The sequence below is a fragment of the Exophiala spinifera genome (genome assembly GCF_000836115.1).
Source record: "Exophiala spinifera strain CBS 89968 unplaced genomic scaffold supercont1.3, whole genome shotgun sequence".
Lineage (NCBI taxonomy): Eukaryota > Fungi > Ascomycota > Eurotiomycetes > Chaetothyriales > Herpotrichiellaceae > Exophiala > Exophiala spinifera.
In genome coordinates, this window is record NW_015622515.1 from 2,552,176 (window position 1) to 2,575,317 (window position 23,142).

General features: G+C 52.5%; 8 protein-coding genes across 8 annotated transcripts; 5 read left to right on the forward strand and 3 right to left on the reverse strand.

The window, feature by feature from the left end:
- Window positions 1-144: 144 nt before the first annotated feature.
- PV08_04665 (uncharacterized protein) lies at window positions 145-2,636 on the reverse strand (the record flags this gene model as incomplete). The annotated part of the gene is made up of 3 exons (XM_016379010.1): window positions 145-2,034; window positions 2,087-2,452; window positions 2,601-2,636. 3 exons carry the CDS (start codon window positions 2,634-2,636, stop codon window positions 145-147), a joined length of 2,292 nt encoding a protein of 763 aa, XP_016237687.1.
- A 513-nt stretch (window positions 2,637-3,149) lies between these two features.
- On the forward strand, window positions 3,150-6,041 carry PV08_04666 (uncharacterized protein; the record flags this gene model as incomplete). The annotated part of the gene is made up of 1 exon (XM_016379011.1): window positions 3,150-6,041. One exon carries the CDS (start codon window positions 3,150-3,152, stop codon window positions 6,039-6,041), a length of 2,892 nt encoding a protein of 963 aa, XP_016237688.1.
- A 37-nt stretch (window positions 6,042-6,078) lies between these two features.
- Window positions 6,079-7,461, reverse strand: PV08_04667 (uncharacterized protein; the record flags this gene model as incomplete). The annotated part of the gene is made up of 1 exon (XM_016379012.1): window positions 6,079-7,461. The coding sequence occupies one exon, from the start codon at window positions 7,459-7,461 to the stop codon at window positions 6,079-6,081; it is 1,383 nt and encodes a 460-aa protein (XP_016237689.1).
- Window positions 7,462-7,790: 329 nt separating this feature from the next.
- Window positions 7,791-9,272, forward strand: PV08_04668 (uncharacterized protein; the record flags this gene model as incomplete). Its single annotated transcript, XM_016379013.1, has 1 exon — window positions 7,791-9,272. The coding sequence occupies one exon, from the start codon at window positions 7,791-7,793 to the stop codon at window positions 9,270-9,272; it is 1,482 nt and encodes a 493-aa protein (XP_016237690.1).
- A 332-nt stretch (window positions 9,273-9,604) lies between these two features.
- Window positions 9,605-10,219, reverse strand: PV08_04669 (uncharacterized protein; the record flags this gene model as incomplete). Its single annotated transcript, XM_016379014.1, has 2 exons — window positions 9,605-9,806; window positions 9,873-10,219. 2 exons carry the CDS (start codon window positions 10,217-10,219, stop codon window positions 9,605-9,607), a joined length of 549 nt encoding a protein of 182 aa, XP_016237691.1.
- Window positions 10,220-10,691: 472 nt separating this feature from the next.
- On the forward strand, window positions 10,692-12,458 carry PV08_04670 (uncharacterized protein; the record flags this gene model as incomplete). The annotated part of the gene is made up of 1 exon (XM_016379015.1): window positions 10,692-12,458. One exon carries the CDS (start codon window positions 10,692-10,694, stop codon window positions 12,456-12,458), a length of 1,767 nt encoding a protein of 588 aa, XP_016237692.1.
- A 4,589-nt stretch (window positions 12,459-17,047) lies between these two features.
- Window positions 17,048-18,208, forward strand: PV08_04671 (uncharacterized protein; the record flags this gene model as incomplete). Its single annotated transcript, XM_016379016.1, has 1 exon — window positions 17,048-18,208. The coding sequence occupies one exon, from the start codon at window positions 17,048-17,050 to the stop codon at window positions 18,206-18,208; it is 1,161 nt and encodes a 386-aa protein (XP_016237693.1).
- Window positions 18,209-19,201: 993 nt separating this feature from the next.
- PV08_04672 (uncharacterized protein) lies at window positions 19,202-22,838 on the forward strand (the record flags this gene model as incomplete). Its single annotated transcript, XM_016379017.1, has 3 exons — window positions 19,202-21,573; window positions 21,624-22,230; window positions 22,296-22,838. The coding sequence occupies 3 exons, from the start codon at window positions 19,202-19,204 to the stop codon at window positions 22,836-22,838; spliced, it is 3,522 nt and encodes a 1,173-aa protein (XP_016237694.1).
- Between the last annotated feature and the right edge of the window lie 304 nt (window positions 22,839-23,142).

The window sequence follows — 23,142 nt, forward strand, 5'->3', positions numbered from 1 at the left end:
CGGAATCTGGAGCTAGAGGATGCATCCTCTTAAGAGATGTGTATATTTCCGGCAGTGTTATCTATCGCACTGCGGACTAGTTGGGTATCATTATTAATGAGATCTGTGCAAGAAGCAGCCATCGCAATGCGGTGCTCGATGCCGTTAAATTTTGCCCCAGCCAAACCGCCGTCCCAACCTCAATATCAAATGTGTGGTCATCTTCCATATCGTGAAATTAATGATACTTTGCGTAGCAAGTGTGATGACCCAATTTCCCAAAATCGGTAACATCGCTGATGAACCGTTATATTCATCGGCTCCGAAATTGAATACAACCGGGAGGGTCCGGGTCAATAACGATCCTGTAGACAAAGAGAGTCCGTAGCTGGTCGGTTGAGTTGTAAAGTTGCGTACCATCGACCGGAAGAAGAGTATGTCAAGCGGAAGGAGGAGCAAAGGCTCTATTGCAGAAGCCACATTCAGGGCGAAGGCTTCTGCTGGATGGTTGGACAAAATAGTAACACGATATACTCCATCGTCTTCCTCTTGAGCCCGCAACGAGTGGTGGCGCGAGAACAAATCTTGTCGAATCGGTCGAGCTTGCTCATTGTATATATCTGTTTCCCGACGAACTGGCCGTGGAGCCGTCGCTATTAGACTCTGAGCTCGGTTGATCCCAAGTTCAGGAGGACTCGGAGGGCTTGAGGGTGGAGGGCTAGGAAAGAGCTGCGCATCGATAGGCTCGTCAACGTGAATGGCAAGACGATCTGATGGTGCAGTCAAAAGCAGCCTTTCGAGAGGCACGGTACGCTCGTCTAGTGTTGGCATCTCCGATATCCCCTCCACGATGTCTGTGCGGGTGGCGTCTGCACCGTTCGCTTCCTGGAGGTTCTCCGGAGATCTGTCTCCTGGTGAGTGTTGGCTCTCAAGCTGCGATGCGTCGGCGGTACGAGCGGGCTGTACATGCAGAGCTCCATCAGCTTCCGCCACAATTACCATCGGAGAAGTCAAGATGTCGGCTTCGGGTTCTGGAGTAGCAGTGGAAGCATCATCCCTGGCACTGACATGCAATCCCTCGGCCAATTCAAAGATATCGACCATAGCCTGGTCTGGGTCGAGACCAAAATCGGCGAAGGCATCCCGAATGGCCATCACTCTGAGTGTCCGGGAAGAATGTCTGGTCGCACCGTAATCTCTTCGCTGACGTCGAATGGAATCTCGGTAATACATCATACTCCTCTGTACCAGCTCTTCTTGCATATCTGGCGTCAATTCTACCGTCAATGATGCACTTTGCGTTTGTAAAATCTTTTCCCATAGCCAGAACAAGGCTGGAAAGAGTGTTTTGATAGTCTCCGTGAACGGTGACGGCTCATTGTGACTGCTTAGTGCTTTGCCGTCAGCCCCCAGTCCTGGAATTGTAGTATCATTGAAGACGCTACTGTTTGCTCGCGCGCTTTGTAATGAGATCCGATCTGGTCGGTCAGGCTTCACTACAAGATGACGGGCCAGTATGTAGAGCTTGGTGTAGATGAATTTCCCAATTTGGTCTCGGACGTAGGCAATCGTGAATGGATGCGCGCATAGCCGCGTAACGTAGATCACTACCGACGTTAAAGAACCGTCTGGAAGCGGCCGAGGAAGTTGGATAGGGGATATATTGCTGAATGGTACAAAACTCCATGGATGTGGAAAGGCGCCGGCTGGTATCAGATACAAAGACTGTAAGGTCGAGAATGCATAAAGAGGGTATTCGGCCGCGAACCACAGCATCCGTAGACTTGATACAATCAGCGAGGAACACAACAGTTTCAGGAAGTCTAACCTGTGGCTACCAATAAGGTTGGCAAATTTTATCGCAGGAGAGGTGCTGGATGACCGCAACAAATTTGTGAAGCGATGCTCATCCAAAATATCGTCCCTCAGAGCCTGGCTGACTGCTGAGACGGCGCCAAATGGCAATCCGGCAAACAGAACGGACCAAGGACCTACAACATTCCACTCAGTCCTCAAGATCCGAGGTACTGATAGACCCACGTATGATTTGAAAACCTGAGCAAGTTAGGGAGGGAAGAATATATAAGCATAGCAAGATTTGACTGACTAGGATTCGGCGACGGAGAGCACTCAGCCAGCGTGTTGACATCTTCAGGACGACACTTTCGACAATGCCAATGTTGGCGCCTGCAATATTTTCGTCCAGGAGAAGCAGATGTTTCTGATCATCTCCCATGCTTTCCCATCTTGAACGATTCATTTTGGCCTTACGGACGACCACACCGACGGTTGACAGAACCTCGTTCTGGGCACGTCGAAGTCTCCTCCGTGAGGCCTCAGATGCGAGGTTTTCCGGGTGACCCCGACTATCAAATCGTTGCACATAGTTTCGAGCAGTAGCGTGCTGAACGTTTGGGCCTAGAATGAACTCGCCATCCTCATCTTGAAGTGGTGCGTCAAAAGGTGACCTTCCCTAAAGCAGGATCAGTACGAAGGAGTCCCGGCGAGGATAGAGCAGATATTGATGAGAAAGATTGACTTGATAGCTGGAGTGAGATTGCAGTTCCCTACACAGCGAAGCCCGCTCCCAGTGCAGTGCGACACAGTCACCGGTTACTTACCAGAGCCATCCGGGCAAGATGCGCCTTGCGACCCATTTCGGTTTGTGGTTCAATAGCCAGAAGTTAAGACAGGATCATCAATTTCGACCTGGTCCTCCAGAGTGCGCATTGTAGAAGGACATCAAGGGGGCAGAGAGCGGAGCAAATCATATCGCCATCCCGCAGATATATATTCGCTGCTACCCTGAAACCCTGAGTTGGAAGAATGCGTGGGCAGTAAGTGAGTTTAGTCGTACATGAACAATACTACTTCCACGGACGTAGGTGCATACGAGAAGGAGCGGCCAAGGAAAGTTGAAGCGAAGGACGCGGGCGACAAATAAGGTTGGGGAGCCACGAGGCTGTGGCGCCAAGCTATTCTGTATAAAGTCTAACGTAGCCTTGTAAGCCCAGCCAATCACAACCAATTTTTCGTTTGACCATCAAAATTTCCAAACCTCCAGTTCAGACTCGGGTGTATGATTTCAGACTCTAATCGGATTTGCCTTATGATATCCAAGAGTCATACATGACGGAGCCATGCTAATATAATCACTGTCGCGGCATAACATGGCAACCAAGGTCAATTTCAAAACCACCTTCGAGGTTGCCAAAACCATCGAGCCGATCTACACTGGAGGAGATGTCTCTTCCAACTCTAGCGGCAGCCTCATCGCAAGTTGTGTCGATGACGATGTTCTTGTGTTTGACACAGCGACCGGTAGCGTTTTGTGCAGAATAGAAGGAGACGGGGAGGCTGTCACCAGCCTTTGTTTGGCACCCGATGCCTTGCACTTGGTTATATGTTCACGATCACTTTCCATGAGCATCTTCTCGCTTGTTCCAGATGGCGATGCTCAGACACTCACCTCCAAATTGTTGCGAACTCTGAAACCGCACAACACCCCTGTTGTCTCTTCGGCTATCGACACGACGGGGACGTTATTGTCTACTGGTGGTGCTGATGGAACTGTCAAAGTTTGGGATATCCGAGGAGGCTACGTTTCACACACCTTTCATGGGCACGGCGGAGTCGTCTCTGCACTGAAATTCCTCACTCTACCATCGATCAATGCAACGGATCGATCAAACAGCAGCTCAAGCCGGAAACGAAAGAGTCGAGATGGCGCACCAACTAATCTCGACGATCACTCGCTGGCTCATAATGTTTACCTTGCATCTGGTGGTGAAGATGGTAAAATTCGGGTATGGAACTTGGTTTCGCGGAAATCACTCGCGATTCTTGACTCACACGTAAGCGTGGTCAGAAGCATCGACTATTCAGAGACGCAGCAGCTCTTGCTTTCCGCCAGTCGGGATAGAACAATCATTCTGTGGGACACACAGACATGGGAGCAACGCAAGGTCATTCCTGCACTCGAGGTGCTTGAAACTGCTGGTTTCATCAGCGATGGCAGATATTGCTTTACAGGAGGAGAGCACGGGCTGGTCCGAGTATGGGATGTTGTTGCCGGACGAGAAGTCACGCCGAAGGGAAAAGCTGGTCTCGAGAATGATGCTATTACCACAATCGTCAATGCACCAGGTGATTATGCGCTCCTTTCAATGCATCAGGATCAGACCATAAGGGTTTGGAGCATTGGTCAGCTTGCAGATTTGAAGGCATCGCAATCTTTAGAAAGTCTGCCCCTGCTCCGCACAATGGCAGGAAACTACGATGAAGTCATTGACATGGCCTGTGTTGGGCCCGACAGATCGCTTCTTGCGCTCGCTACGAACACTGAGAGTGTCCGACTGGTGTCCATCGCGGAGGACAACAGCAGAGGGTCACCGTTCGGAGCAGATGTAACCCTACTAGAAGGACATGAGGATATCATAATTTGTCTAGACGTCGACTGGTCTGGCCACTGGTTGGCAACGGGTGCAAAGGATAACACCGCAAAGCTCTGGCGTCTAGATCCAGCATCCTCATCTTACAGGTGTTTTGCAACTTTTGCAGGACACGCCGAGTCACTAGGTGCTATCGCTCTACCTCGAAGCCCTCGTCAAGATAGTGCTGCGGCTAGAAATCCCTCCGAGCATCCTCCTTTGTTCCTGCTCACCGGCTCTCAAGACAAAACTGTCAAGCGCTGGGACACTTCTCGGCTCAAATACACCCCTTCTATGTCTGAGCCCCATACCGGCATCAAAGCACTCTTCACCCGAGTCGCTCACGAAAAGGACATTAACGCAATTGACGTATCTCCTGTTGCGCCCCTGTTCGCCTCCGCTTCACAGGATCGCACCATCAAAATTTGGTCGCTCGAGGACGGCTCTGTCACTGGCATACTCCGCGGCCATAAACGTGGTGTTTGGTCGATCCGCTTCTCACCTGCCGGCATACCACCCCTTTCCTCTGATGGTGGCTCTAGCGGTTCTCGCGGCCTCCTCGTCTCGGGTTCTGGTGATCGTACCGTCAAAATATGGTCCTTATCCACGTATACCTGCCTGCAGACATTCGAAGGGCATAGCAACTCCGTGCTCAAAGTCCTGTGGCTGCCATCCACAACACCATCCTCAGACTCAGAAACCGATGGTCACCGACCGCCGTCCACGAAGAATGAGCCCTTGATCGCATCTGCCTCCGCCGACACTCTTGTCAAGCTCTGGTCCCCTTACTCACCCTCCGACTCCGATCACCTCCTGACAACATTGGACAACCATACCGACCGCGTTTGGGCCCTTACAGCTCCTAATGCTTACTACATACCACCCTCTTCTAAACGCAAACCATATCCATATCCTCTGGTCTCCGGTGCCGCGGACGCAACCCTCACGTTCTGGCGCGATACTACCGTGGAAACCGCAACTCTTGCTTCGCAGCGTGCGACTCAACGCATTGAACAGGATCAAGAACTCCAGAACCACATCCATGCCAAAAACTACCGCGAAGCTATAACGCTATCGCTTGCTCTCAATCATCCGGGCCGTCTCCTCCGCGTATTCGAAGATGTTGTTACGCTACCTGATGCGGAGAAGGAGTCCGACAGCCTAACTGGCTTGCGCGCTGTAGACGAAGTGCTCGCCACGCTGGACCGGCGACAAATATATGTGCTGCTAGAACGTGTGCGGGACTGGAACACAAATGCACGAACAGCGACGGTCGCGCAAACCATCCTAAATTGCCTGTTCCGAAGCTATCCTGCCAGCACATTCGTGGAGATGGCCAAGGATCGCAGTCTTTCTTCAGGCTCTGCCACGAAGGGTAAAAGTGGCGGGGGCATGAAAGATCTGCTCCGTGCACTGGAAGTGTACACCGAGCGACACTATAAGCGCATGGAAGAGTTATTGGACGAGAGCTATCTGATTGAGTATACCTTGCGCGAGATGGATGAAGTTGCGGGCATTGCTAGCGGAATTGAAGGCATTTTGGCGAATGGACACGGGCCTGCAAAACAGGTCAAGAAAGAGGAGGATGTCTTGATGCTTGAACAGACAATGATTATGTGCTTGGATCCATAGCCAGCGGGAGGACGGAGGTATCCATTAATCTGTACTTTTATCTTCTATTGCGGTCGCGATCACGGTCTCTGTCTCTGTCTCTGTTCCTGTCCCTGTCACGATCTCTGTGACTCTTGTGTGAGGAACTCGAGTCATACCGATCCTCCTCTCGACGGCGGTCTTTGTCCCGATGCCTGTCCCGATGTCGACTATCGTGGTCATCGTCATCTCGCCGCCGTCGATCTTTAGCCCTGTCGTCATCCTTCCTCGACTTCGAGCTCTCGTAATCGCGGTCGTCCCTGTCCCTTCTTGAGCGAGAGCCATGGTGATCATCTGAGTCTCGCTTGGCCGAACCAGATCGAGAGAATGCGTTCATCTGGGCACGATAGTCGTCATCTCCGTTCCTCCGGTCTCGATCCTTGTCCCGCCCACTTCGCTCCAAGTTGCGATCTCTCCTCTGTCTCCAGTCTTCTTCACGTTCATTTCCTTTGGACTCCTTCAGCCTCTTCTGCAGCTCATCTTCGGAGATTCTCTCCCCGGTGGTTTTGTTCTCACGCATTAGTGGCGTAAAAAAGCCTTCGCCCTTGTTGTTCTTGCGCATGTCCGCCTTACCCCAAGCGCCTAATTCGACGCCATTTGTGCCCGGAGCAGCCTTCGCGCCAATACCAAGAAACCCTTCTTGCTTGCGGAGCTTTCGCTGATTTTCGTCCTTCCTGTCTAGATTGATAACCTCGCCATTCGCTCGCCGCTTCTGGCCCATACCTCTCAGCATCGCCATACCGAACTCTTCAACTGGCATCGCAGCGTATTCTTCCAGGGTACTGGAATCGGGCCGTGATGCGACATCTTCCCTGTAGTCCTGTGTCTCGTCTCGGAAAGTATGCATATTGCCTTGCTGTATAATCACAGCATTGGACTTTGGTTTCCCAGTTCCATCGTCCAGCAGCGCCTGCAATGCTTCTTCATCTGCGGTCAACTGTTTAGGTTCTTCGTTTGTGTCGGTCGGGTGGGCTGTGGTAGGCTGCACAGGCTCCTTAGACTGTTTGTCTGCATCGTCTTGTTTCGCAACAAATTGAAGACCACTGGCGGTGCTGACCTCATCTTTCTCGACCATAACAACGCTGCCATTCTCTTGCTGCGCCTGGACTTCAACAGGAAGAAGGTTTTTATGCCCTCGCCTTCGCCAATCTGCATTTCCTGGATTCTTGATGACTAGCTCTTTGGTTTCCTGTACAGGCTGACTTAGAATAGCACCACTTGACGAAAAGCCAGTGACTGACTCGTGCCTAGGCTCTTCTTCATCTTCGTCGTCTGAGTCGTGGTGGAGTGCATGTCTCGTTCGACCACCCAAGGCTGCCGGTCGTTTCGCAGGGACAATGGAGCCCTTTGTAGGAGCTGATGGCTTCTGCCTACCAAAGCCAAATGATATTGATTTCGACATGGCTGTCAAGGCGCACGCAAAGGGAAAGAATCAAGTATCTTATAAGTATATATTTTGTCCAGGCAAAACGATCATGGCAAAAAGCCGGCCCCAATACTCCGCAGTATCAAATTACGGTCAAGTACGGAGTATCTGAGTTTGTAACTTTCAGCCACTTCAAAAGTGATACACGCGCCGCCAACTCTCGCCTTACCTCTTCGCGCTTCTCCCAGGACTACCACTACTCTCATAGTCCGTATAGTGGCCGGCACCTGGGGTGTCACGGACTAGTAAGATCTCAAAATCAACATTCAAAGCCTGTGCCCCCAAATCAACCTCGCGATCTCACGATGTCCGCCGCCGACACCAGCCCGCGACCAGCGGCGAACGACCTGCCCCTGCTTTCGACATTTCAAAAACATATCGAGGACATGCGTAACCTTTCATTGTGCAAAATTTGCATCAAGCCGTTCTATGAGCCATTCATCCTCGCCTGCGGACACACATATTGCTATTCATGCCTGGCTAGCTGGTTCGGAGGTGCCCAAAATCGGAAAAAGAAGAAGAATTGCCCGGACTGTCGAGCTGAAGTCACGTCACAACCCTCGCCGAACTATCTGTTGCGAGACCTCGTACATATGTTCATTGGCCGAGCAGAGTTGCTACCTGAAGACGAGACCGTAGCGGAACACCAACAAGCCAAAGAAGACGAGGCTGGACAACTCGCCGCAGATCGCGCGGGACAAGGCCTCTTCAACGGTGTTTTCAAGCAGCATCATCACCATGCTTTCCATTTATCCAGTATCTGGGCAAGGGGCATCCTTGATCAGGAGGACAATGTCATGCGATGTCCAGAATGTCACTGGGAACTGGAGGATGGACAGTGTATGCAATGTGGTTTCAATGAGTACGAGCCTGGTGATAGCGACATGGACGAGGAATCAAATCCTAGTCCTCAACTAGATACGGATGAGTACGACTACGATGACGACTCTGAGGTCGATATGGATTTTGATTTTGGTCCGGTACACATTACCACAGGGTACGAATCGGACCGCACAGAGGCCAGCCGTACTGATTATGACGAATACGACGATGAGGACGATATGGATAGCTTCATCGAGCGAGACGATGCTCCCATCCACCTCGACGACGATGGCGACGATGCACGGAGTGTCTCCACAATTGTAGGGCGGCGGAATCATCACAACAGTGACTACTCGACGGGCGATGAAAATGACCAATGGTCCGATGATCATACCACGAACTATGCGGGAGCAACTCCTTACTATGATGACGAAGACAGATCGGTGACAGGGACCGAAGTTTCAGGTCACAATACAGTCTACGACGACCCGTCAGAGGCATCAGATGATGACGACGAACCTATTTCTCGATTCCAACCACATCGACAATTCGGATTTCCTTCGAGACGACACATGAGGACGATTGTGAGCGATGACGACGACGAAGAGGACGAGGATAATAGCGATGCTACCGCAAACGAACCAATATCTCTGGGAGACTCCGAAGACGAGTCTGACAATGATGATGATTTCGTGGCTGGGGACGACGATGAAAGACCAAGAATAGAAGAGGCTGAGGACGAGGACGAGGACGATGACGAGGACGATATCCGACCTCCGCAATCTGCTGCACGCCGAATGCAACACCTCAATGCTCAACGAGGCAGACGTGGCGAATCCCGACCGTATATTCCCCCGTCCTACGACTCTCGTGCCCATCACTCACGGTCTCATCAATCTGGCCAATACAGCGCACCAGCGTATGGCCGGCGGATTCCTGTTGGAGGCGGCGGTCGGCACTACTAGCCGGTCTTTGTGATAGAATCATGCTGCACGCATCCTTGGGGAAGCAACTCTTTACTGGGTTTCAGAGAGAATCGAGCATGGGTTAAGATGCGAACCACATGCATGACTTAACGAATTCGGGCCAGGAGCCCTCAGGCTTTGACATGAGAGCTACATTAGAAATGCGAGAGAAGTAAACTCGCCTCAGCCAAGCAATTGATACCCCCAAATTGATTTTGCCTGATTTTGATATTGTATTGTCCCATTTTGCGCCACGCTATGCATGTGTAATTCTACAATTCCCAGTCCATGCTCCCATTTCCAGTTCCATTCCAGGCTACCTTGGTGAGAGACTACGCGGCTAGGACTTGTTTGCTCGTGTCATACTCCATATCAACGATGCCATCCTTCTTGACCACCTTGACCGTCATCCCCTTGAAATCAATGGGTAACCGCCGCTGCAACTCGTCCGTGCACATGCGTAAGATCTTCATGCCTTGCTCGAACGAGATATCTGGGTGATGGTGCTTATCCAAGATGGACAGACAGTAGTACCTGGAGGTTGCTAGTTAGCAGGAGACAATCTCCACCAGATTTTGGAAGGGTTCATGAAGCACATACTGAGCATATCCATGCGCAGCATAGGGCACCTTCGCGCTGCTGGCGAGGTAGTCCAACCAGTACAAACTGGGTTGCTTGGTGATGGGATCCATCCCACCAAGCAGCAGGTTCACGTTGTACGGTTTCCTGCTTCTCAAGCTCCGCGCCAGTTCGCCTCGGACGAAGCTGGCGACGGCGCTGGGGGAGAGATCAGACTCGTTACGCATCGTGTACAGGGCGACGTTGGCTTGGATGTATTCTGCGAACTGGATGGTGTCACCCGGTTCCCCGGAGAAGGCGAGCAGAGTGTGCTTGTTCAATTGCCGGGTCTTGTCGTCGGAGGATTTGAGGATGGTGGCACCGCGCATGGCGGCCTTGCTGGCAGCGATGATGGTGAAATCGCGGCCGGTGAGGCCAAGGAGGACTTCCCTGTGCAATTGTGTCAACAGCAAGACCGAGACACTTCAAAGCCGGAGCCACAAGGCAGAAACACTTACATTTTGGACAAGATTAGATATAGTCAACCGGGAGAGAAAAGAAGGCTTGCAGGTGTGGAAAGTCTCTGGGTAGAAGCTGTTCGTGATATACAAGTATCAATGCCGCTGGGCTTCGACACGCGGCGAGCTGTGCCTTGCGAGTCGGGGGACTTCAAGTGGTGCATTGGGAGTTGCTTTAGGGAAGGTCAAGCGAAGACAAGGCTGAACGGCGCCCGGACGAGGCTGCGCCCGCAACTCAAAAAAAATTAATTGGAGACAACCCGTCCACCTGCGAATTGCACTGAAATGCAGACAAGGCAGAGTTTGCCTTGCGTTCTGTATTCTTGAACCTCAACTAATAAAAATGTCGTCGTTCTTTACGACCCCAGCTTCTTTGCGGAAGCGAAAGAGAGATGCAGATAACCCAGGCAAACCCAGAAAACGGAGGGAACCAGAGAAGAATGGAGCACGAGACGAACAGGAAGGAAGACCTGGGCGAAAACCCGCTCGACCACGAGACAGAGAACGAGACGAATCGATATCTGGCAGCGAGTCCGAAGACAATATAGAGCCCGAGACAGATGCCGAATCAGAAGCCACCTCCGAAGAGGGTGAGACTGCGGCGGAGCGAAGAGTGCGGCTTGCACAACGATACCTAGACAACATCAGACAAGAGGTGGACGAAGTTGGGTTTGATGCCGAGGATCTGGACAGAGATTTGATTGCACAGAGACTGAAAGAAGATGTCGACGAAGCCAAGGGCAGACAGTTCAGACTGATCGCCAACAGCCTGGATTTCGCTAATGCCTCACATTCAAACTTTCGAGCAGATACCGACGTTACCACAGGTGTCGCGGTGTGTCAGCCTTATGTGTACACCGTGAGCAGGGACAGGACTTTGATCAAGTGGCAACTGCAGATGCCCGCAGCTTGTAGCGACAAGGCCACACCGGCCATTCGACGACGAAAACCCAAGCAGCTGAAATATGTCAGGGGAGTACAAGTGAGGGCATCAGCCCCTCAACAGCATGGCCACAATGGGGCGATACTCTGTGTAGCCGCGTCACCCGACGGCAGATACGTTGCTACAGGAGGACTGGACAAGAAGCTCATAATATGGTCTGCCGAGGACCTGCGACCATTAAAGACCTTCACGACGCACCGTGACGGCGTGACGGGATTGGCATTTGCTCCTAGCTCAAATACTCAAACTGGATTTGGGGCACAACTGTTCAGTGCTAGCATGGACAGATCACTCAAGACATACAATCTAGCAGGAGAGGACAGCCTTGCGTATGTTGAGACACTCTTCGGCCACCAGGATCACGTCGTGGATGTTTCGCCAGTGTCAGTTGATCAGTGCGTGACTGTGGGTGCCCGAGACCGCAAAGCTATGTGGTGGAAAGTTGTCGAGGAATCGCTCACCAAGTTTCTGGGCGATAGCTCGAGGAACGACGAGTATCACACGGGGAGTCTAGATTGTGTTGCCGCATTACCACCTTCAAACTTTGTGACCGGTTCCGACTCCGGTGCAATTAGTCTTTGGAGCATACACAAAAAGAAGGCCGTCTTCACGATACACAGTGCTCACGGTGTCGAGGAACCTGCCCCACTTGAGGAGGTCACGTCTGAGTCAGACCCTGCTGTCATTGAAAGGCTAAAGAAAGAAGACACAAGGAAGCCACAACCTCGTGGCATAACCGCTCTGGCTGCCATACCTGGTACAGACGTCATATTGAGTGGGAGCTGGGATGGTTGGGTGAGAGCATGGAAGCTGAGCGACGACAAACGAACGATCTTGCCTATGGGTACGATTGGGAAGGTGGATGGGCAAGCTACAAATGGGCCCGAGATCAAGTCGTTCTCATCAAATGGTGTCTCTGAAGTTGCGGCTCCGGCAAGCAAGGACATCGATCACGGTGTGGCACGAGGCTTTGTGAACTCCTTGGCAGTCTTCGAGAGAAGGAAAGAGATTGTCAACGAATTCGGAGGCAAGAAGGAAGGCGAATGTCAAGGCATTTGCGTCGTGGCCGGTACTGGAAAGCAAATGCGCCTCGGCAGATGGATGAAGATGCCTAACGGCAAGAATGGTGCGGTGGTCTTTGAAGTGCCTCTCCGGAGGGCTTTGTAGTTTCTACCGAGTTTGTCTGTAGATCTTTACCCGTCCAGAGTGAGGCGTTTTCCGACACTCGGTACGATTTCTTTTCTCTTTCACGTTCTCTTCCTCCGTGGCCAGCCCTTCCCAGAAGTCCAAGACACTTTGCCGATACAAGTTTTCCTGGAGCATCGATAGACTTTTCAGCGGTGGACCAAGGTCCTATAGGCCGTTGACCGTCAGCGCAGACCCTAAAGGGTCTCTCGCCTTCCAAGGTTCGAAAAATACACCTACGAGCGTGGCCAGTGCTCAGCGAGCTCATGGCGACCGCGCAGAGGGGTCCAAGGCCCGAACCACGGCCAAGGCCACAGCCCTGGTATAACGTCTACCTGCCGACTGCCGAAGAAGTTTCCACGATGAAGGCAACTTCCTCAGGGTCAATGATGCGGTGGCGTGGTCTGTGGTCTCGTCGGCGATATCGTGAGGAGTCGAGTACGTACAACACTGTCAACACAGTAGTGACTTCTTCAGGTAGTCGGTGATGATTCCTCAACAAAGAAGGTCCTTGGAGCACTGCGCACGGACACCGGGTCTATAAATCCCAGAGCCAGGGTATCGGGATCGAGTACCTAATGCCGCGGGTGAGGTCCGCGCAGACACATGGTACGTGCCCCTTCCCCAGTACAACCCTGTCCTTTCCGAATCCTCCAGAGTTGCGCATCTTGCCGTCGTCCAACAGCGCCTTCGATCGACAAGAGCACACTGACTCATTGTCGAAGTCAGTCCGCTGCGGAAGCGTCTACACCAAAGTTGCAGAACGTATTTGCGCGACTTGTTGCAATGGGTGTGGAGTTCGAGCACAAAACCACTGGCCAGGGAAGAGAAGCCGTTTTTGCTCTCGAGTTCGTTGTCGTGTGACAGTAACTTACAAGGCCGAAATGTCTCGAAGCTCTTGCAGATAACAAAAAAACTTTTACGCCGCATCCAAGCCACAAGCCTCGCTTCAATTCAAGTCGGTGGGTCACCCTGGTCGGTATTGTATCCCGTGTCTGAGGTTGCTGAAATTGAAACGTTTCAAGGATCGCCGAAGAAGCGCCCCTTTTTGTTCTAGGTACTCCGGAGACACAAAGTATCCGTAGCATTTGTACAATACAGTCTTCCAGTGAAGAATCCACCTCTTGTGTGTCTCGCGTAGGTCGTTGTACAATATGAATCATGGCCGTCGCATGGCCATTTAATAATAGCCCTGGCCAATTTATTGCAGATCACCCTCCCTGTGAGCTGCAGAGAGTCCAAGATCTGGGGGCTGTTCCACGTGTGTTCGCTTCGGACGATCATCGTTGTTAGATTGCAATAGCACGGAGTACGGTACATCATTCTGTCAGTAGTGGTCACTGGTCTGCAGATGATGCGTGCGGCGTGGCAGACGATCTGACGCAGTGACGGCCATGACAGGCGATCACTGCTCGACGGAGAAAAGGTGATTTGACAGCGCCCGTACCGCGCGGTGTGGAAAACCTTGTTCGGCGGCACGTCCACAAAGCTACTGCAAGGGACGGCAATCGAGATTGAGACAAGCGCCGTGTGGCTGAAATGTGCGCGGGGAGCAAAGCAAATTGCCTCTACAGAATGCGGATGCTGTGTAGCATCATTCCGTAGTCACTGACAACAATAATACCTGCCTAGGCACCATGCAGTCTCAGACCAGAACCAGACTATTGTAGTCGTCTGTCTCCAAAGTCTAACTGGTCTACTCCGACATGTTGAGCCCAGAGCATTGCAGAGAACGAGCCGCCCCGGTCGTGCAACTTGTTGCAACATTCGACGGGCCAGTGCTAGAGTCGTAGGAGACGATGCCGTCAAGTTCTCCCCCCCCCCCCCCCCCCCTTTAAAGAGTGCCTCCTCTGCCCATGTGGGGGCCAAGAGGGTCTCAAGTCTCCCTCTTGAGCTACAAGCAGTTTGCGAACCGATCATGTTGTGCTCCGTACAAAGGGCAATCCTTTACCGAACTGCGCCACTCTTCGGTGGTTGCATAACCCTGGCACAGTTGTGTTGACAACCAACCTCTAGGGCTCTAGGGTAGGCCGGGCGCAAGAATACAGTCGGATATCTTAACATAGCAAAAGGCATGGAAGCTGTTGGAGGAACCAGCCGTTTTCCGCCAATGAAGTAAACTAGACCCCTGTTCTGTACGTGTAGCACATCGTACTCGCGCTTCTATATCCGTAATTGCAAGACAAGCTCTGCCGTCGATCCATATGATACCCTACCGGTCCGGACGACTCTACAACAGGCTTTTGCGGAAGCAGTCGTCCAAATCAGTTAGACGAGCTTTCCCGCTCACCAATCCAGGCTTAGTTGGCTGGACAAATGGCCAGGGTCATCTCGCTTGACGAGTCAGGAGTCAAGATCTCAGAGACAAACGTTTGTTAGTCCCTCGATTCTCTTTCCAAGGCCGGCCGAGTCAACAATAATCCTAGCTTGCTCATGTGTTGTCGAGCGCGTAGCATGTGGTCGCGACCGCTGGGAGGAAATTCCGGATGGAAGATATATATATCACCTCTCTGACCCTACCTCCCAGCGTTCAGAAGTCGAATTCATTCCAACCCAAAGTCTCTCGTTTATCTCTCTTTCACTCTTCAACGACCCCCATTCGTTCAACATGCAGCTTCAAGTCATCCTGCTGGCACTGGCCGCCATCGGCTCATCCGTCGTCTCTGCCGCCCCCGTTAGCCATCCAGGTGCCGTCTGCGTGATCCCACCGCCTGGAACACCACCTGGACCACCATGCGTTGAGCCATGGACCGACTGGACCTCGGTCAAACCGATCAAAATAACCAAACCGAGCACGGGCGGACGCCCCAGACCTCGAGACGCCGAAGCAAGACCTGAACCACTCAAATAAGTTCATACCCGCCGAACCAGACGACTTCGACTCAGCTCATCAACATCCACCGACTCCCCGGCAGCCATCATCGGGTCAGTTTGCATAAGAGGATGCATTCGCTGAAAGTTCGTCTCGACAATCAGGTCAGGCAGAGATGACAGGCTCGATATCTTGAGCACAGCAGATACGGAAGGAGGACTCTTTCTCTTCTATGACAAGCTGTCATTTCCGATTGCAAAGGTTTCGGACAGATGACGTTCAAGACAACGATTGTGTGGCTTTATTTAATTGATAATCGAACAATACTTGATCAAAACTTTTCCTGCCCCTAACCAAGAGTGCTGTAGTTCGACCTCGGTAAGCGGCGTATACTCAACGCGGAATTCTTTGATGAGAGCCACCGGGGTCATTGGACGAGCAATGCCACCGGTCACTATTCAATGATATTCGAGCCTGACACGTTGAATCTGCCCGAGAGAGCCACCCGAAAGAACCTACCGCTGGCGAAGGTACAATCATTGCAAATGGTGAGATTGGATGCTTGGACCTTCAACTGTTCACCCGGCTTAGGAGAGAAAGAATAGATCTCTCACGCGATCGGCACAGTTTTTCGTTGATTCCCGGGGTGCTCCCAACATTTAGAGTGGCCGTGTGCCAGAAGTCCTCTCGAGGGATTATTGAGAAGCGACGCGGCATACCGTACCAACCAGCGACTCATTTGAAATTTCCGAATAGAATTCCCATACCAACTACAGTGGCAGGGTACTTCACTCCTTTTACACCGCGTCTTGTGAAGGTATAGCCTTTTGTAGAACGTCAGCTTCAGCGCAGCACTGCTCTCCAAGTCCGTAAGCACGCATTCTGTCACGCTGCTTTTGGAAGAAACCCTCGTCGGGAACAAGGCGGCAACAAACCGATTCCAAAGTCGGTTGGGTCCCAACCCTTGGCATTTGGCCGTGATCAAAATTCATTTCGCGTACTGAAGCTTCGCTTCCTTTTTTTCCTCTCTTCAGATCAAAAAAAGCAACAGAGCCAGCCACGACCATCGTTTCGTTCTTTATCTACAGCGATGTGTTGCCATGAGTTCTACGAACTCAGTGGCTCTGGAGAGCGATTTTCCTTGTAGGAAGTTTCTTTCTCGTTGGGTCCTCTTCAATGAGGGCGATGAGTCTGGAATGTCGATTTATGGGAAACATACCTTTTTGCTGCCCCGAATACTTCTATTTCAGGTTATTCAAATGATATTGCATGACTTCTCACCCCGAGTGTTCACTATCATTGGGTTCAAAAGGTCGAGCCTCTCTTTCTCCCTTACTGAGTGGTCGATGATCTACTCTAAACGGCCTGGAGCGATAGCTGACTGGCTACGAACACTCGTGGTGCCTTTGCTCTGTGAGTCTCGAATGCGACAACCAAGTATGCGCTGGTTCGTGCACACATTCCTACAGTCAGGTCATTGCCTAAACAAGATGGCTGTGTTGTGCATTCCAGCAAGGTTGTTATGTGGACCTCGACCTCGCACGGTTGACTTCACCAAAGGTAAATACCATGGCTCGCTACAAAGTTCATATCTTTTTTGTTTTTCTCAGCTCGTTTTGAGACTCGTACCTTCGTTTGAGAAAGTGCCGTCGCGCTTCAGCCACTCATTTGGACGCCTTTTCTTTTCAATTCCAATTGTTCCCTTCGTTTCCATCGATTACAGAGCGGTTGTCGACCAACTGCACTGCATCCTCTGACCATGACACGACCCACCAAAGCAATGCCCATCGTGGCACTCTTGGCTACCAGCGTCCTCGCGCAGACTTCGACTCAGATCAACGACCCTGCTGACACTGCCGTTACAACTCTCACCCTCTCCGTGTGCCCTACCGCTGTGACCACTACAACTACTCTATCTAGCACAATCACTTGGTGCCCTGACGGCGGCAGCTGCAGCGGAGGCCCGCCTGCCATTACACCTCCGCCCGTCGTCGATGGCATTGGCACCGAGATCCTTGCATTCACCACGATATATCCCAATGGCGATGTCGGTGTCTACCATGAGTACCTGACCGTGTACCATCATCCGAATCCTACGGGTACAGGCATGCAGGCAGTCACTTATACCATCACCGAGGCATGTCCATGCGAAACAAGAAACCCACTCACAATTCCTGAAGGCTTCACTACGACAGTCACCGTCTGCAGTGTTTGCGGCGAGAATGGCGCTGCTGCAACCGTCACAATCACGACCCCTTGCGCTACAGGCGCGTATGCATCTGTTACTCCAGTCGTTGGTCCTATTGCAGATAGCGGATCCGGATCTGGCTCGGGAGCTGGCAGTGAAAGTGGAATTGGCTCCGGTTCTGGATCTGGAAGTGGCTCTGGTGCTGGCTCAGGATCTGGCAGTGGCTCCGGTGCTGGCTCAGGCTCCGGCACCAGTAGCGGCAGTGGAAGCGGCAGCGGTTCAGGTTCAGGATCTGGCAGCGGAAGTGGTTCTGGTTCCGGTTCAGGATCTGTTAGTGGCTCAGGATCTGGAGCTGGAAGTGGTGCCGGCTCTGGAACAGGCTCTGGGTCAGGAGCTGGGTCTGGGGTAGGAGCTGGATCTGGCACTGGATCTGGCGCTGGCTCGGGTTCAGGCTCAGGTGCTGGATCTGGATCTGGAGCTGGAGCTGGAGCTGGATCTAGTTCTGGTAGCTCTAGGGTTGATGTCGGCGAGGACAGCGGGAGCGATTCTGCCTCTGGAAATACTTCGAATGCTGCAGTGGGAGGTCCGTCAAGCAACAGCACTGTCTCACCACCTATCACTCCTTCCACTCCTGCGAAACCGACATTCACTGGTGGAGCAGACCATACAACTGCTTTGGTACTCTCTGGAGTTATGGCCGCTGTTGTGGGATGTCTAGCTTGGACTTTGTAGCTGTGGTGAGAATTGCGTTCTTTTTCACGGGCAGAGATTGACTTTTTGAGTTGAGGTTGGGGACATATGTCATTGACGACAGTTACTGGCACGAGAATGATCTACACGACATTGGTTCGGTGATGTGCTGGCGCAAGTATCTCTAGATACCTTAAGGTAGTTAGCAACTTTTGGATTGTCATGCTTTCGTTTTGTCACATCAAGCATTCCACTTCTAGTTATACCGACGCGCGTCCTCGAGAGTCTTTGCAGCAGACAATGTGCACTGTGCATTAACATCTGGAGGGAATCTCCTTCGTACCTGAGGATCCTTGAGCCCATGGATCTCGAGTCAGTGCACGTTTAGCGCACCGTCTATCCAACCGCCCCGGATGCTGGCGTCTTCCTCCAAGTGTCACGGCAAGTGGATGGTGCAAGGGGCCAATCAGTGGTATGAAGACGCGGTCCAGGGCAATTGACGCCCGAAGACGTGGGGCATCATCTTGGTGTTGAGCGCTTGGCCGGGCGGCTACAATCCTCGACCTGCGAATGGATGAATCTCGAGGGAGATGCGAGAGACTCGTCCAGTACATGAGCAGGGGATAGGGCGCGAGTCCCCGGCCAGCCTGCTCACGCCTTGTTGTTACATTCATCCTGCTTCAGGCAGAACGCAGAGAGAGATACTGAAGAGTTGGCATACTGCATTTTACCAGGCGCCAGGTTCGCCGTCCAGGTATTTATCTCTGCATGCTATCTTGGGCCATATCTGGCTTGTCATCTCAGCGACTGTCAACCTGTGCGCTTATTTTGTCTGTCTAGCTAGTCGCTGACACGCCTTTGATCCTCCTCGCTGATAACTCGAAGCAACCCCAGGTCGACCGCCGGTCATCGTAAGCATCCTTGAAAACACACCCCGCACCCAACGGCCTCAAGCCTCAACCTGAGACGACCTGCGGCCCCGAGTCCTCCGATCTTCTTTCCTGCAACCTCGAGCGCAGCGTGTCGCCTGTCGCCATGAGTGTCCCTGGGCATCAGGGCAGGCCGGAGGGTGAAATGTTCCTCAATCGCCCCTCCGGTAGAGACTCGCCCACCATTGTGGAACCGCTGCGCATCAATAAGAGGACCGCTAGTGCATCCTCAAGTGTGTCGTCGGTTGCAGGCAAGCAAAGCCCTGTGCCCCAGCAACCCCCTCAATCCACGACAGTTTACCCTATGCCATCGTTGCCCTACCCTGACGAACGACCGAGGCAGCAGGCTCAGTCCTCACGTATCAATGGCAACCCGGTATCGACTCCATATCCTTACCCTGATGTGAGAAGAGTGACATCTCCAGAGCAGGCGGGCTCAAGACAGCCTGGTCAGAGAAGGCCATCAGGAGGTGGACAGACATTAGCCGAGCGTCGGGGGACGATGCCCAAGCCTTTGCCCGAGTCTCCTGGTCCAGATGCACCGGACAAAGAGGGTTTGTTCCAGCGTCAACCACAACGTGGAGACGGCCCTGCTACTGCACCGCTGCCTGGCTCGCAAAGTCAGAGCAGCCAACAATACTGGCCTCCTCCCTCTGCATCCTCGGCGGCCGATGCATTGAGCCGACTGAAGATCAGGGATCCGGGCTCAATCAATCGCATCAGTTCGACTGCCTCAACGTCGACAACGAGAGCTCAGCGCGGATCCCCTCCTCCGCCAGAGACACCTATTTCGGGGCCAGCCGCACGCCCACAGACCGACATCGAGGCTCGATATGCGGCATCTGGCATTGCTGGCGCTGCCACTCTCAACAGTCTGCAAGCACAAAGTCTTGCTGCACAGCAGAGAGCTGCTCAATATGGTGCGCCTGCTCAACAACAAAATGACCAGCCTAGACGGCCTTGGACACCAACAGAGGCACCCGGTAGTAGTCCGCACCCGCCGCCTACAGTGTATCAAGGCATGGGTATCGCACAGTCGTCTCCGCCAACTGCTTCGGCAGCTCCGGTGGTTCAGCAGCCTACAGTCTCTTCTCCAGGCCGCAATCCGTATCCTGTAGAGAATGAGATATCGAGGCTCCAGCCTCATGAGGAGCCTCCACCAGCTTATTCTCAGGTTTCCGGTCCGAATGGTCGCCGGCCGCCTGAAAAGCACCGACAAAGCATGGTTGGAGCAGGAGCACCAGCCACGGGTACTCCAGCTCCTGTACCAATCGCGCAAACGAACACCGTGCCGGGTGCGCAAGTGCCGAACCAGCAGGGCCATCCTGCATTTGCCAATGACCCTAGACAACACAATCAGAGTCCTGCTTCTGCTGCCGCCGTCAATGGTCAAGCCCAACAGACCCAGCAGCATGCGCAGCAAATGCCTGCGCAAATTCCCCCAGCATCTCCTCCACCGCTTCCCGAGGGGTGGATTGCGCATCTTGACGCAAATTCTGGACAGTATTACTATATTCACCTCCCCACACAGGCCACGCAATGGGAGTTTCCAAAAGGCCCAACACCACTGAACCTGCACGAGACTCCTCTATCGCCCGTAGGCAGTGTTTACCAAAATCCCCTCTCTTCCCCGGGTCTTTCCTTTAGCCAAAAGCCGCTGGCCTCGCCTGGTTTACCGCTAACACCAGGCTACGACCAGCAGAGCGTGATGAACTTGTCGAACCCAGCAGCATTCACAGGTCCCCCTCCCACCAGCGGCATTGACATATACAAAGTCGTGGCCACAAATGGCGTCTACTTTGGCCCGTATCTACGTTATACGAACATGGACATAGACCGGGGGATATGGTACGGCTCGATACTGCTTGTGACTGACGCTCCACAACCACCAACGATCCACATCCACCAAAGCATTGATCTGTCACCGAATCCACGACAGCTTAAGGCCGCCAATATTTCACAGCACCAGCGATGGACATTCTACAAGTACGAGATTGATCTTCAGATGGAAGAATCCGGACCTGCAAAGTGGACGTATGCAATCACCTCCCACCTTGGCTGTACTCGTTATGAGTTCTTAGTCGCTGGAAAACACGAGACGAATTGGCGTTTCATCGCAACCTCGGGCAACGACTTTACTCTTAACGTCAGCGCTAACGAGCGTGCGCGACTCGGTGGTGTCGGCTTTATGTGGAAGGATATTATGCAGAAGCATGCCGAGTGCGGTGGCTTCCACTGCCAACTCGGGCTAGGAAGTCAGATATATGCTGACCGGATGTGGAAAGAGATTGCATCGCTGAAACAATGGCTAGCGACAAGCGGCAAGGAGAATAGGAAGAATGCAGTCTGGACCGCAGCACATGAAGAGGACGTGACACATGCATATTTCCACTATTACACCAGTCACTTCGACCAACCTTACCTACGAGAAGCTTTTGCCCAAATACCCCACGTCCTCACACTTGATGATCATGATATGTAAGTCAATGATTCCAGACGGGGCTAGCACTTTGCTGATTACAGGGCAGATTTGACGGATTTGGATCTTATCCTGAATATATGCAGTTTAGCAATATGTTCAAGAATATTGGGCGGATAGGTATCGAAATGTACCTGCTGTTTCAGCACCACACTACTCTCGAAATTCTGCGCAATGTATCCGACGATCACGACTTATTCACCGTCACCGGCACTGGCTGGCATTTTGTGAAGTTCCTCGGACCAGCAGTCGCTGTGGTGGGTCCAGACACCAGAAGCGAACGTAATCCTCACCAAGTCATGGCTGGACCAACGTACCAAGGTCTATTTCCCAAGATCGCGCTACTCCCCCAAACGATACAGCATTGTATACTAATGATCCCGGTGCCACTGATCTATCCTCGACTAGACGCAGCAGAGCAAATCGCCCATACGATGGCTACCGGGAAGAAGGCCGTGACCGGGGCATACAACGTCCTTGGTAAAGTCACAAGTTCTGTAGCGGGTGTCGTCGGTGCGAAAGGTGCAGTCGGTTCAGGTTTTGATTCTGTCAAGCGTGCTGTTGGCAAATCCGGACTTATGGGTGGTATCCTGAATCCTTTCGGCGATATCGACGTACTCGACGAACTCAAGGACCAGTGGACGCACGAGTCGAAGGTATGTATACGCTGGGTTATTTGCCCCTTCGTCCCGGAAGACGTGACTGACACGCTACCGTACAGGATCTTGAGCGCACTTATTTCATTCGCACTCTCCAAGGCATCTCTCACCAGCGTTCCATCCGTATGACGTTTATCTCGGGCGCCGTCAACACGTGTGGTGCTGGTCTGGTTCACGATCCATCGCATCCATCTGACCACAAGACGATGTACCAGCTGATTTCATCGTCAGTCGTCAACACACCACCCCCTAGCTACGTCATGAAACTCCTGAACAACAACAAGCCATTGTACATTCCTCCGAACGGTCAACGGTCGACGCCTTCGCAACCAACCGACACGAAGGAGGACATGATGGAGATCTTCACACATGACGTGACGGGCCAAGGCATGAATAATCGCAAACTCATGGCTCGCAGGAACTACGTCGCCATCGTCGTGTACGATCCGGAAATTGTCAATGGCACTTTCGGTAGTACGGGAATGCACCGGGGTGGTGGCAGGTTGAGTCTCGCCACGGACTTCCTCGTACAGGGGGAGGGCGCATACGGAAATGTGGTCAAGTACGGACCGGTGGTGGTGCCCAGTCTCGAGTTTGGCCGATAGAGACGGTATGGAAAAATGTCAAGGAGAAAATGTGAAGGTGGGATGACGATGAGCGGGCGACGGCAAGTGAATGGCAAATTAGTTTTTGCATAGCGGACGGTGTTGGTTTTGGTGCGTTGAACGATGCAATGGGTCGTACCCGTCTAGTTTCTCGAATGGACATCTATACAAGTTCTATTTCTTGTCCCGAGAGCGGATAAAGCGTACGCTGTATATGTTATATTCAGACATTGAAGTTATCATCTATCTCATTGGTGCCTCAGCCGTGGAGCGCAAAGGGTGTCAATTCCGCATTCCCCCCCCC